At 42.1% G+C, this 13,855-nt stretch overlaps 2 protein-coding genes across 2 annotated transcripts; both read left to right on the top strand.

The window, feature by feature from the left end:
* Window positions 1-747: 747 nt before the first annotated feature.
* Window positions 748-3,687, top strand: LOC111693665 (ankyrin-3-like). Its single transcript, XM_023459009.1, has one exon. The coding sequence runs from the start codon at window positions 748-750 to the stop codon at window positions 3,685-3,687; it is 2,940 nt and encodes a 979-aa protein (XP_023314777.1).
* Window positions 3,688-10,016: 6,329 nt separating this feature from the next.
* LOC111693666 (ankyrin-1-like) lies at window positions 10,017-13,402 on the top strand. Its single transcript, XM_023459010.1, has 2 exons — window positions 10,017-12,717; window positions 13,371-13,402. The coding sequence occupies exons 1-2, from the start codon at window positions 10,017-10,019 to the stop codon at window positions 13,400-13,402; spliced, it is 2,733 nt and encodes a 910-aa protein (XP_023314778.1).
* Window positions 13,403-13,855: the final 453 nt, after the last annotated feature.

The following is a 13,855-nucleotide window of genomic DNA, read 5'->3' on the forward strand; positions in this document are numbered from 1 at the left end:
AGAACAAATTGTGTAATCTATTCAACCCTTTTATCCTTGCAAATCAAACAACTCCAAGAGATTTGGTAACGCAAAGTTTACTTTGCGTAGTCTCGTTCAAGACATTCAGAAACTTCCGAATTTAAATGAAGATTCCGGCACGATGTTTTTCTATGCTATGAATTTGAAATAATATGTTACACGAAATTCTAGATATTTCTAGATTTTTTTGGAGTTTCATATAAGCAAATAAAAACGGCCGAATACAAAATTTTCCCATCTAAAACCAAACTCTCATTAACAGAATTTTTCTCGAGGAAGCTTTTTGCCAATCAATTGGCATCGGTTTTTAATTGAAAAAAAAAACGCTACGAAATTGTTTTAATCTATTTTTGAAGTTATCGAAGCTATAACAATCAAATACCCACTCCGATCGCACTGCTGTGTTGCAGAAGTTTGGACGACTCCTATGCCCGGCAATGTGTTACTTTCACTATACAACGCATACGTTATACGCATACGAGAGGCTCCTCCCACTCTGGACTTTCATTTTTTAATCGTCGCTACACATAACCTATTTCACCTTCGCCCATGTGTTTTTTTTCTCTAGTGTCGAGTACAAATTCTAGTCAGTAGTCAGTACACGTTACAACTCCACGGACTGAACATCGAAGGTATATCGCTCCGATTGTGGCCTGTGGTTTTTTCGTGAAAAAAATTGAAAACTATTTAACAATACAAGTGTCGCGTGTGTGAGTGTGCCGAACAATGTCCCAATTAAAAAAATTAAAAGAGATGCGAGCCGCGGTCGATTGGAATTTAGTAAAGGAGCGACGTGATCTTCTCTTTCGACTTTTTCACTTGACGAGCGACTGGAAGATACAGCTTCCGAATCTTCTAGAAGATTTTCGTGCCGAAGAAATTGACTGGCTTCTCATGGAGGCTATCAAAAATACGAGAGATCCTCTTAAACTGCAACGATTTATTAAGTTTGTAGCTCGAACAGGCTTCAAGGACGAGCCGAAACTAGACGAGGCAGGCAAGCCAATATCTCGTCGCGTCACGGCAATGCACATCGCAGCTGCATCCGGGTTGAACGTGATTCGTGACCTTTTCGAAATATATGACAGATTTGACGTGAATTTCAGCTGTGAATACGGTATTACTCATTTTCATCTGGCTTGCGAGTTTGGCTTGGACGACGTGGTGAAGAAATTCCTCGACCTTGGCCAGGATCCCAATCTCCTCGTGCATCATACAGGTGATTCGCCGCTACACTTTGCTGCGGCAGTTAATTACGACGACACATCGAAGGTCATCGAGTTGCTATTGAGGAGAGGAGCCAAATCAAATTTAGCTAACAAGGCGGGACAGACTCCTCTGCACAATTTTTCCATACATACCGATGATCATCACGTTGACTTGGCCAAGTTTTTTTTCAAGATCTGTGACGACCTACGGCATATGGTGCCGGTCGATTTCAGGGACAAGTCGGGTAGGACGCCGCTGCACTTGGCTGTGAAATACAGAAATAAGAAGCTCGTCGCATTGCTGCTGAAACGAAGCGCCAATCCGAATTTCATCGATCACGAGGGTTCAACTCCTCTGCACTATATTTGCGAGAAAGTCGATGACAAAGGTTTGGCGAAGATGTTATTCGAATTCTGCGACGAAAATAATAAAATTTTGCGGATCGATGTTCAGAACAATTTGGGCAATACACCATTGCACGAGGCTCTCAAATGCGGTGACAAGAAGATGGTCGAATTGCTATTGAGAAGAGGCGCCAACCCCAATATAGCCAATGCGAAAGGATGGACCCCTCTGCACATCATTCACAAGAGAGATTACGGTCAAGGCCTAGCCGAGCTATTCTTCAAGACCTGCGACGATCTAGGGCAGACGGTGCAGGTCGATGCTCGGGACAAGGAAGGTAATACGCCGTTGCACGAGGCATTAATAAACCGCATCAGACATCTGGTCGAATTGTTAGTGAAAAGAGGCGTGAATCTAAATATAGCCAACAATGATGGATACACTCCTCTACACCTCATTAGCGAGTATGTCTACGACGAAGAAGATGAATTGTTGAAGATGTTATTCGAATTCTGCGACGAAAACAATCAAATTTTGCCGCTCAATGTTCAGAACAAGTTGGGCAATACACCATTGCACGAGGCATTAATACACCGCAACGGACAGCTGGTCGAATGGCTACTAAGAAGAGACGTGGATCTAAATATAGCCAACAATTATGGAACGACATCTCTACACCTCATTAGCGAGTATGTCGAAGACGATGAATTGGCGGAGATGTTCTTCGAGAACTGGGACAAACGACAGCAGACGGCTCAAATCGACGCCCGGGACAAGTCTGGTAACACACCGCTACTTGTGGCTTTGGAATACCACAAAAATATGCTGGTCGAATTGCTATTGGAAAGAGGCGCTGATCAATGTTCAGCAAATAACTTCGGAGAGACTCCTCTACACTTCATTAGCATGTATGACCGCGACGACGAAGACGACGAATTAGTGGAGATGTTCTTCGAGATCTGGGACGAACGACAGCAGACGGCTCGAGTCGATGTTCAGGACGAAAAGGGTAATACACCGTTGCACTATGCCGCGGATCGGGGTAACAAGAAGGTGGTCGAGCTGCTGCTGAGAAGAGGCGCAAATGCAAATTTAGTCACCAATTATGGTACGACTCCTCTGCATAACATTTGCTGCCATAGAGACAGCGAAGACTTGGCGAAACTATTCTTCGATATTTGCGACGGACTACAGCTGAAGGTTCAAGTCGACGCCGTGGACATTTTTGGTGATACACCATTGCACTTGGTTTTCTACCACCTTGAACCATTTACCGGCAATCCACAGTTGATTAAATTGCTTCTGGAAAGAAGCGCTGATCCGAATCTGGTTAACGAGGAAGGAAAGACATCACTGCATATGATTTGCAAGAGAGCCTCGAGTCGAGACGAGTTGTTGGTGATGTTTCCTCGGCTGGCGCAGCTCGAAGTCGTGGACAAATTGGGCCGGACACCTCTTCGATGGGCCGTGGAAAATCTGGTTCCTCGCGTGGTCGATATACTCTTGGATCACGGGGCCGATCTGTCGAGCTTCGTTTTCCCCACCGCGAGTGACTTCGCCGAGAGGTTGGATACGCGAGTCTTCAGCAGTATTTATGATAATTTTAAATTGATAATGGCGTCTAGTCTTCTGTCCATCGCTGAAAATCTTGAGCAAAGAGGATACGAGTTTAGCCGAAGCGACGCCCTGACGATCATGAAATTCTTCGCTGAACGATATTTGTTCGAGAAGCCGTCGAATCTGGATAAATGTTGGTACGAGGACGAGGAGTTCGTGAGCCAAGCGAAAGAAATTATGATAAAGGATAACGACCCGAGTCTATCGCTCTACGAGTGGAGCAAGTTAACACTCGAAGAGGAAGAAAAACTACTCACATATGAGGACTACTTCAAATTTGCGAGATTTGATCATCTTTCGATACTTTCCGAAGAAGTTAAAGAGGCTTGTCAGTTGCGTCTGTGCGAGATGATGTCCAGAGGATATTTTCGGCGCTGGGCACTGGATCCTTACATGAATCTCATACGCTATCGACTACCGATAACCTGCTGTGAACAGATCCTTAGCAAGATGATGAACGAAGATTTATACCATATTTGCTTGGCAGACGCATAAGCATATTTATAGTATTTTTTTTAATCAAACGTTGTCAAATTTTCTATAATATTATTTATATAAATGAATTTTGAACAATAATCTCGATTTTAATATTGATCCACTTTTCATAATCCTTTTTTCAAAAAAATCCAACTTTTGAAATTTATTTAAATAAAAGTCTTATCACTAAAATGTAATTTTCCTAAAATGTTCATATCATTACGAACTATACGCAGGTAAACGATCATCAACATATTTGTTAAGGGGATCTCGCGTAAAAAAACGTCATATTAGTGGAATATTGCAAAAGTATTGTTCATTGGTATGGGCAATTTATTGACAATTTATGTGCAATATTGTTACGATACTACACTTGCCAATACGTTGGCCATTGTGATTCAAATGAAATTTTTCAGATATTGGACACGCATTGGCCATATGTATACTCATTAACATGCGCCGTGTCATATATGGGGCGAAATTTCTCAATTCTAGCGCCTCGCTCAACAGCGTTTTTTAGCGAAATTGCTCAATTTCTAACTCGCTCTAAGAGTACCTAAACGAACCAGAAAAAAATAACAAACTAGTGACTTTCGATAGGAAATTTGCTCAGCTTTCCGATGTTGAGGACCAATTGTCCAAAATTTTCCATTTTCACCCCAGAAAATGCAAGTAAACTTTCAAACTCAAATATCTCAAAATGCGTCAAATTATTTTGCGTTTTTTATTGTTTTAATGAAAAGCTGAGGTTTTTTTACATGAAAAACAGTAGTTTCTAGAGTGTAAAACACATAATTTCTATGAGAAATACGAGCAAACATAGTTGGCGCTCGGCCGTCCGGCCGCCGATACGCGCGACTCGCGGCTCGCTATAATCACAACTCGCGCAAATAACAATGTAATTCAACTAGAAAAATAAATAAAAATATAGTTCTTATGTGTTTTTTTCTCAGCTTTCACGTGGTGTAGTCCGATTTTCTCATAGAAATTATGTGTTTTACACTCTAGAAACAACTGTTTTTAATGTAAAAAGACTTCAGCTTTTGATTAAAACACTAAAAAACACAAAAAATATGACGTATTTTGAGATATTTGAGTTTGAAAGTTTACTTGCATTTTCTGGGGTGAAAATGGAAAATTTTAGACAATTGTTACTCACCATCGGAAAGCTGAGCAAATTTCCTATCGAAAGTCACTATTTGGTTATTTTTTCCTGGTTCGTTTAGGTACTCTAAGAGTGAGTTAGAAATTGAGCAATTTCGCTCAAAAACGCTGAAATTTCGCCCCATATGTGCCATGTGTATGCAATGTATGCGCGATTTACTTCACTATTAAATAAAAATTACATTCAACATTTATTTATTTGTTCATTTATTGATTATAAATATTTATTTGAAAAACAATTTTTTTTATATAACACAATTTGAAACAATAAATGTTAAGAAAACTTTCGATCTCAATAAAATAAGTAATATTGTAAGTCAATTGATTTCTTCAGTGACATAACATAATAATCGCCAATGTAAATCGCAAACAATAAATTATAAAATAAATTTTCAAAATCAATAAAGTGTATTAAATGTCAAGTTCGAGAGTGTCTCAAAGTACCAATCATCAAATTTATTACTGCTGTGAATTTAGCCGGATCCAGCCCTGATGAGCATTTTTCATTTACGTACTCCAAAAAATTAAACAATTTATTACGCGTATGTACATAAAAAATAAATAAATACTGAAAGAAACTATATACTATTAACATACATTCAACGGCTGACACGATGTCGTTTGGAATACCAGATTTTCCTGCGACTTCTAAGAGAATACATGTTTTTAAGATTTTCTTCGCCTACAAGATTCTGTAGTAAACGACGCGTCATTTGCTTGGCATCAACTGTCCACCTATTCATGATAGTAAGGAAGTTCTTGTCGGCGAACCTCACACAGTAATTTTTTGAGGCCTTTGAGAACGGGCTCGCTCGAATGTCGACCACTTCGCCGATCTTGAAGTGCGGTTCCGTTTGTTCGCCGTCCCTGATGTACGTGGCCTGGTACCTTGCTTGATGCTGACGGACTGCGTCCAGCTCGGCTTCTTTCGGCCGTGAATGAGCTCTCTGCCCAGCAGTATCTCGGCTGGCGTCCTGCCTGTCGCTTCGTTTTGCCTATTTTGCAACTGGAAGAGGATTTTCGGCAAATGCTCGTCCCATTCGTTGTGTGGCCGTCCTCTCAGTTGCGTCCGGAGCGCTGTCTTGATCTCCTGGCCACGTTTTGCAGGCGATGGCCCAGGCCTTGCTGGTGAACTGGATCCCGTTGTCCGTAAGCACTGCTCTCGGAAATCCCCACCTCGTGAATACGTCCTTCTCGACGCGAGCAGCAATGGTTGTTGCATCGGTAGCGGCGATCGGAAAAACTTCCACCTATCGAGAAAACATGTCGGTGACGACGAGGAGACGACGACTTCCGTCGTTCGTGGCCGGGTATGGTCCTACCAGGTCCAGAGCCACCGTGTCCCACGGCTTACTTGGCTTATGCGCCGATTGAGTATATGGCAGAGTTCGGTTTTTCTTTATTTCTTTGCACGTGGTGCAATTTCGCACGTAGTCTCGCGTGTCTTTCATGATGCCCGTCCAGGTGTACTTTATCTGGAGTTGGCGCAGCGTTTCGTTCGCCCCCGGGTGTCCTGCTGTGTCTGCTTTGTGGTATGCGCGCAACAACTCCTCGCGTACGCCGGCCGGCACGATGATTCGCCACACATTGGTGCCTGGTTTCATCTTCCAGACAAGGCCCTCCCTGCGACGTACCTGACTCGATTCGAAAACAGCTTGGAGCTCGGCATCGTCTCGCTGTGCTACACGAATCCGCTCCACTGGGTCTTCGTTTACTGTGAACAGGCCCAGCTGGGGAACTATTTCGTCTGACGCGGGGCGTCGGTACTTGGGGATGTGGATCCGGTCCACGTCGCTCAGGTCCGCTGGTGTTTCCTCCTGCGGGTTTCTTGACAATAAGTCGGGTAACTCGTTGTTTCTTCCCCGGGCAGTGCTCTATTTTGAAGTTGAACTTTTGCAACAAGAGCGCCCATCGTGTCAGCTTATCCTTCGTGTTTTTGAAACGGTGTAGCCACGTAATTGTCCTGTTATACCACTATGTCCTTGAGGTAAACCAGGCAGTACTTGTTCAGGTATCCCGCTAGTACTTCCTGCGACATCAGATTCTGGAACGTCCCAGCAACACCTTGAAGGCCAAAAGGCATGAAGCGGAGCTGGTATGTTCCTCCCGTTGGTGTGGTAATGACGGTGTACCGGCTTCGAGTTTTTTCCATCGGGATCTGCCAGTCTCCGCTCTTCAGGTCTAACGTCGAGAAAATGATCGTCGCGTCTCCCAGATCCTTCAGAGAGTCGGAGATCAAGGGTATTTGTTGGGCTTGGTCGATGGATATCTCGTTTAATAGACGATAATCGATGCAGAAACGAAGCTTTCTTCCTGTTTTCTTTGCCACGCCGATAGGCGAGTTGTACGGCGAGCACTCGGCTCGATGATCCCACTGGCCAGCATCTCTTGGACCTGGCGTTCGATCTCTTTCCGTGTCTCCTCGCTATACCGATAGGGTGACTTGCGGAAAGGTTTTTCTGTAGATAGCCGTATTACGTGCTGTGCACTGTTTGTGCCTTCTCCTGGTCCGTCAGGGGCTAGCGCGTGACGGAACTCCGTCAGTAGTTCCTTCATTTCTTCGTCGTACTCTTCCGGAAATCCGTGGCTCGGCAACGTCGTGTGAGACTGGAAATCCGGTTGGCGATCTATAAGCGCGGCTGTAGTGCATCGATCGCGTCCGACGTGTAGTACTCGGCGGCAGAAGTCCAGGATGGCTTCCTTTTGCTCTATGAAAGGAATCCCTAGAACCAGTTGGTGTCGGTTTCGTGGTGTTATAAACACTTCTATTTCGAACTCCTGGCCATTGATGCGGATCTCGAGTCTCGCTTTTCCGATGATGTCTGCTCGTGCCTCGATTATCGCCAATTCGGCGTACGTATACTCGGTCGGTAGCCTTTCTTGCTCTGGTACAAGCTCTGGACTTACGAAATTGTGTATCGCGCCAGAGGTTACCTCTGCTCTTACCTCCTCTCGTTTGCAGGCGACTCGGATCGTTGGTAGTCTGCCTCCTCGGAAGTTAAAATTGTTTACTTGAGGTCGGTGGAAGGCTTCGTGACGTCTTCCGCCTTCCTTCAGTTTTCCTGGTCTCTCCTGGGGCTCTCTGGGCGATTCGGACAGTCGCGGTTTATGTGGCGGCCGTTACAGTGCCAACACTTCTGCAGCGGTCTGCTGCTCGACGTCGACAGCTTCGGGGTGGCCGCTGCTCGCTCCTCTTCCTCGTCGCGTTCGACGTCCAGGGCGGTGGTAAAAAGCGTAAGATAATCGGTACTGTGGTAGGCCTTAATCGTTTTTCGTAGGCTTGGTTTTAATAGGCCGATGAGCGTATTTACTTTCTCTTGTTCGGTGTCACCTTTCCTTTATCGCTGGTATAGCAGGTACTGTTTTTGTATCTCCATCTCTTTCTCTCTCTTGTAGAGTTGCTTTTTCCGCGAGTTTTGCGCATCACTATCAACGGTTACTCGGGCTCGCGGAATCTTACCAAGCACGTCTCCGTATTATACAAAACCGAGCAGCATGCATAACGCTGACGTGTGACAACTGAATTGAAGAAAAAATATGAGGAGGCAGAAGCCTTGAAAAAAAAAGGAAAAAGCAGCTAAAAAGGCGAAAAAGTCAGATTTTAGTTAAAAAATGACCCAACTATTCTCTCTGAAAGTGAATTATTTTTTATATGGCTTTCTATAAGTAACAGGAATATTTTTCACTTTATTTATTAATATTTTTAGAGTGAAACATCAAATAAAAAAAAGGATGAAGCAGATCTTATCGCGAATAAAGATTTACTCAAAGAAATTGATTCCTTAGAAACACCGTACAAAACTAACAAAATTAGCGATAAGTTGCAGATGGAATTTAACCCTACATCTGCTGAGATGAAAAATTTGAGAAACGAACTTGGATCAATTAAGGATCAATTGAATACTATTGAATTAGTACGACAAATGATAATTCTGCATAATTATAAAGTTCAGTTCGAATGAAATAATTAACAGATGGATTCTTTTAATGGGCTTTGACAGTTATAGAAAAAGATATTCGTTCTAGTGTAACGTCGTGAGACGCCACTTTAATATTAATAAATAAAATGATTTTAATCTGGCTGGTGACGATGAGGGAAAATATATAAGATGTGAGTTTACTGTGTAGCGTAGTCGTTATTATTTGTTATACACTGAAACGGCGAACGAGTGAACCGCACACAGCATCGGAAAAACCGTCACTTAAACCGCCGTGAAGCTGCTATAACTAACCGTCATCGTATCCTCGCTACTCGATGGTCGAGTCACTTGGAAACTAGAAATGCACGCATACTTTACTTTAAAGTGTGAACATCCATGACACCAAAATCATAAATCAAAAATTTGTGTAATGAATTTACATTATTTAATATATAATTATTGTATGAATTTATAATATTTTCTGATACTTGAGGGTTAATTTTTTGAATAATCGAGTTGGGTACTTATTGTGATCGACAAAAAAATAAAGAAATTGTTCTTAAATCATTTCGCAATATCTTTTTATACATTTTTAATAAATATATTATAAAAAATATATTTTTACTTTTTCATGTTTAGAGCTTGAACACGGGTTAATATAGTTTTCATGAAAAATTCATACATTATTTTCACGTGGGTATGCGACAGGCTTGAAAATGAGATTTGTGACCAGATGTCGTAAAAAATTTAGTTTACATAGATGGAAAAAACTACATTGATGATTCCATTACGAAACCATTTCATTAACAAAATTTTTACGTGCAGCTTTTTGCCAATCAATTGCAATCGGTTTTAAATTGAAAGAGAAGTTACGAAATTGTTTTAATTTATTTTTAATGTTTTCGAAGCTATAACAATCGAATATCCACTCCGATCGCACTGCTGTATTGTAGAAGTTTGGACGACTCCTAAGCCCGGCAATGTGTTACTTTCACTATACGACGCATGCGTTACACGCATTCGAGAGGCTCCTCAAACTCTGGACTTTCATTTTTCAATCGCCGCTGTACATAGCCTATTTCACCTTCGACCATGTGTTTTTTTCTCTCTAGTGTCGAGTACAAATTATAGTCAGTACACGTTACAACTCCACGGACTGAACATCAAAGGTATATCGCTCCGATTGTGGCCTGTGGTTTTTTCGTGAAAAAAATTGAAAACTATTTTACAATACAAGTGTCGCGTGTGTGAGTGTGCCGAACAATGTCCCAATTAAAAAAATTAAAAGAGATGCGAGCCGCGGTCGATTGGAATTTAGTAAAGGAGCGACGTGATCTTCTCTTTCGACTTTTTCACTTGACGAGCGACTGGAAGGTACAGCTTCCGAATCTTCTAGAAGTTTTTCGTGCCGAAGAAATTGACTGGCTTCTCATGGAGGCCACCAAAAATACGAAAGATCCTTTTCAACTGCAACGATTTATCAAGTTTGTAGCTCGAACTGGCTTCAAGGACGAGCCGAAACTCGACGAGGCAGGCAAGCCAATATCTCGTCGCGTCACAGCAATGCACATCGCAGCTGCATCCGGGTTGAACGTGATTCGTGACCTTTTCGAAATATATGACAGATTTGACGTGAATTTCAGCTGTGAACACGGAATTACTCATTTTCATCTGGCTTGCGAGTTTGGCTTGGACGACGTGGTGAAGAAATTCCTCGACCTTGGCCAGGATCCCAATCTCCTCGTGCAAAATACAGGTGATTCGCCGCTACACTTTGCTGCGGCAGTTAATTACGACGACACATCGAAGGTAATCGAGTTGCTATTGAGGAGAGGAGCCAAATCAAATTTAGCTAACAAGGCGGGACAGACTCCTCTGCACAATTTTTCCATACATACCGATGATGATCACGTTGACTTGGCCAAGTTTTTTTTCAAGATCTGCGACGACTTACGGCATATGGTGCCGGTCGATTTCAGGGACAAGTCGGGTAGGACGCCGCTGCACTTGGCTGTGAAATACAGAAATAAGAAGCTCGTCGCATTGCTGCTGAAACGAAGCGCCAATCCGAATTTCATCGATCACGAGGGTTCAACTCCTCTGCACTATATTTGCGAGAAAGTCGACGACAAAGGTTTGGCGAAGATGTTATTCGAATTCTGCGACGAAAATAATCAAATGTTGCGGATCGATGATCAGAACAATTTGGGCAATACACCATTGCACGAGGCTCTCGAATGCAGTGACAAGAAGATGGTCGAATTGCTATTGAGAAGAGGCGCCAACCCCAATATAGCCAATGCGAAAGGATGGACCCCCCTGCACATCATACACAAGAGAGATTACGGTCAAGGCCTAGCCGAGCTATTCTTCACGACCTGCGACGATCTAGGGCAGACAGTGCAGGTCGATGCTCGGGACAAGGAAGGTAATACGCCGTTGCACGAGGCATTAATAAACCGCAACAGACATCAGGTCGAATTGCTAGTGAAAAGAGGCGTGAATCTAAATATAGCCAACAATGATGGATCCACTCCTCTACACCTCATTAGCGAGTATGTCGACGACGAAGACGATGAATTGGTGGAGATGTTCTTCGAGATTTGGGACGAACAACAGCATACGACGGCTCTTGATGCCCGGGACCAGTTTGGCAACACACCGCTACTTTTGGCTTTGGAACGCAACAACAATAAACTGGTCGAATTGCTATTGAGAAGAGGCGCTGATCAATGTTTAGCAAACAACGTCGGAGATACTCCTCTACACCTTATTAGCGAGTATGTCAACGATGAAGACGATGAATTGGTGGAGATGTTTTTCGAGATTTGGGACGAACGACAGCAAACGGGTCGAGTCGATGTTCAGGACAAGGAGGGCTATACACCGTTGCACGTTGCCGCGGATTGGGTCAACAAAAAGGTAGTCGAAAAGCTTCTGAGAAGAGGCGCAAATGCAAATTTAGTCACCAATTATGGTTCGACTCCTCTGCTTTACATTTGCCGCCACAGTGACGACGAAGACTTGGCGAAACTATTCTTCGATATTTGCGACGAACGACAGTTGAAGGTTCAAGTCGACGCCGTGGACAAGTTAGGTAATACACCATTGCACTTGGTTTTCTACCCCCTCGAACGATTTACCGGTAATCCACAGTTGATTGCATTGCTTCTGGAAAGAGGCGCCGATTCGAATCTGGTTGACGAGGGAGGGAGGACACCACTGCACATGATTTGCAAGATAGCCTCGAGTCGAGACGAGTTGTTGGTGATGTTTCCTCGGCTGGCGCAGCTTGATATCGTGGACAAATTGGGCCGGACACCTCTTCGATGGGCCGTGGAAAATCTGGTTCCTCGCGTGGTCGATATACTCTTGGATCACGGGGCCGATCTGTCGAGCTTCGTTTTCCCCATCGCGAGTGATTTCGCCGAGAAGTTGGATACGCGAGTCTTCAGCAGTATTTATGCTAATTTTAAATTGATAATGGCGTCTAGTCTTCTGTCCATCGCTGAAAATCTTGAGCAAAGAGGATACGAGTTTAGCCGAAGCGACGCCCTGACGATCATGAAATTCTTCGCTGAACGAAATTTGTTCGAGAAGCCGTCGAATCTGGATAAATGTTGGTACGAGGACGAGGAGTTCGTGAGCAAAGCGAAAGAGATTATGATAAGGTATAACGACCCGAGTCTATCGCTCTACGAGTGGAGCAAGTTAACACTCGAAGAGGAAGAAAAACTACTCACATATGAGGACTACTTTAAATTTGCGAGATTTAATCATCTTAGGATACTTCCCGAAGAAGTTAAAGAGGCTTGTCAGTTGCGTCTGTGCGAGATGATGGCTAGAGGATTTTTCCGGCGTTGGGCACTGGATCCTTTTATGAATCTCATACGCTGCCGACTGCCAATTATCTGCTGTGAACAGATCCTTAGCAAGATGATGAACGAAGATTTATATCATATTTGCTTGGCAGATGCATAAACATTTATAATATTTTTTATAATCAGACGTTGTTAATTTTCTATACTTATATTCAAATGAATAAATTTTTAAAAATAATATCGATTTTAATATTGATCCATTTTTCATAATCTTTTTCCCTAAAAAATCCGACTCTTAAAATTTTTTTCTAATAAAAATTATATTCGTGAAATGTACTTTTCCTAAAATGTTGATATTATTACGAACGATACAGGTAGACGATTATCACCATAGTTGTGAAAGGGAGTCATGCACTCCTGTTTGTCATTCATGTGATATAAATCACAGTTAAAGGCCAATCTACATTTTCAACATAAAATTGACAACTTCGAGCCCTTTTTTTATAATTTTTTCAAAATTATACCTGATCGTCATTCGATCCAACAGAAGCCAAGCAGGAATAGTTCGGGATCGTTGTTGTGTCAACAATCATTAACACTAATTCAAAAAAATTATTTAATTTTTTTCTTATTTTCTATAAAATGAAAAATAAGTATATGATTGTTTTATAGCTAATTTTCACTTTCATGATCACTGGTCACTTTATTGATTTGCTTAGAAGGAAAACAAAGAACGTGTTGTGGGTTAGCTTGTAACGGTTTTAATGACCGATAGTTATATTAATCGATTTTGCAGGTGTGGTGCCGGTAGAAGCAGTTCGTCGATAAACCTAAGATAGAAGGATTTGAAATTCGACAGTATTTCGATGAAATTTTCGTTGTAATAATTGTGTTGCCGAGTGTAGTTACATTACAACTTTCAGTTCATTATTAACAATTGTACAAAGAAATTTATATTACAGTTAAAATTTGCTGTCAACGACACATACCATATTGGTCTGTTATAGGTTATTGGTTGTTATAAGTAGAATAGGTCTGTCAATTTTTTTTTATAAAGATATTCATCATGTTATATGATGTTTAAGGGGGAAAGGTACCTTAAACCTACATTTATAAAAAATTTATTAAAAATAAAGAAAAAATTTTTTTTTTTTAATATACAGAGAAAACTCTGTTTTTTTCACTCTTTTTCCAAACTTTTTAACTCTGGAAAATGAAAATTGAGGTCCCAGTCACCATAGAACCCTCCTCAATGAAGCAAGCCCACAGTCCTGACAGACC

The sequence above is a fragment of the Trichogramma pretiosum genome, unplaced genomic scaffold (assembly GCF_000599845.2).
Source record: "Trichogramma pretiosum strain Unisexual culture from Peru unplaced genomic scaffold, Tpre_2.0 scaffold73, whole genome shotgun sequence".
NCBI classification, from domain to species: domain Eukaryota; kingdom Metazoa; phylum Arthropoda; class Insecta; order Hymenoptera; family Trichogrammatidae; genus Trichogramma; species Trichogramma pretiosum.

What these genes read in the sequence shown, in the direction of transcription:
- LOC111693665 (XM_023459009.1), top strand. Translation starts at nt 748, where the DNA reads ATGTCCCAATTAAAAAAATTAAAAGAGATGCGAGCCGCGGTCGATTGG.
- LOC111693666 (XM_023459010.1), top strand. Translation starts at nt 10,017, where the DNA reads ATGTCCCAATTAAAAAAATTAAAAGAGATGCGAGCCGCGGTCGATTGG. An exon ending in CGAAGATTTATATCATATTT is followed by an intron (nt 12,718 to 13,370) that starts GCTTGGCAGATG and finishes TCGATTTTGCAG; the next exon opens with GTGTGGTGCCGGTAGAAGCA.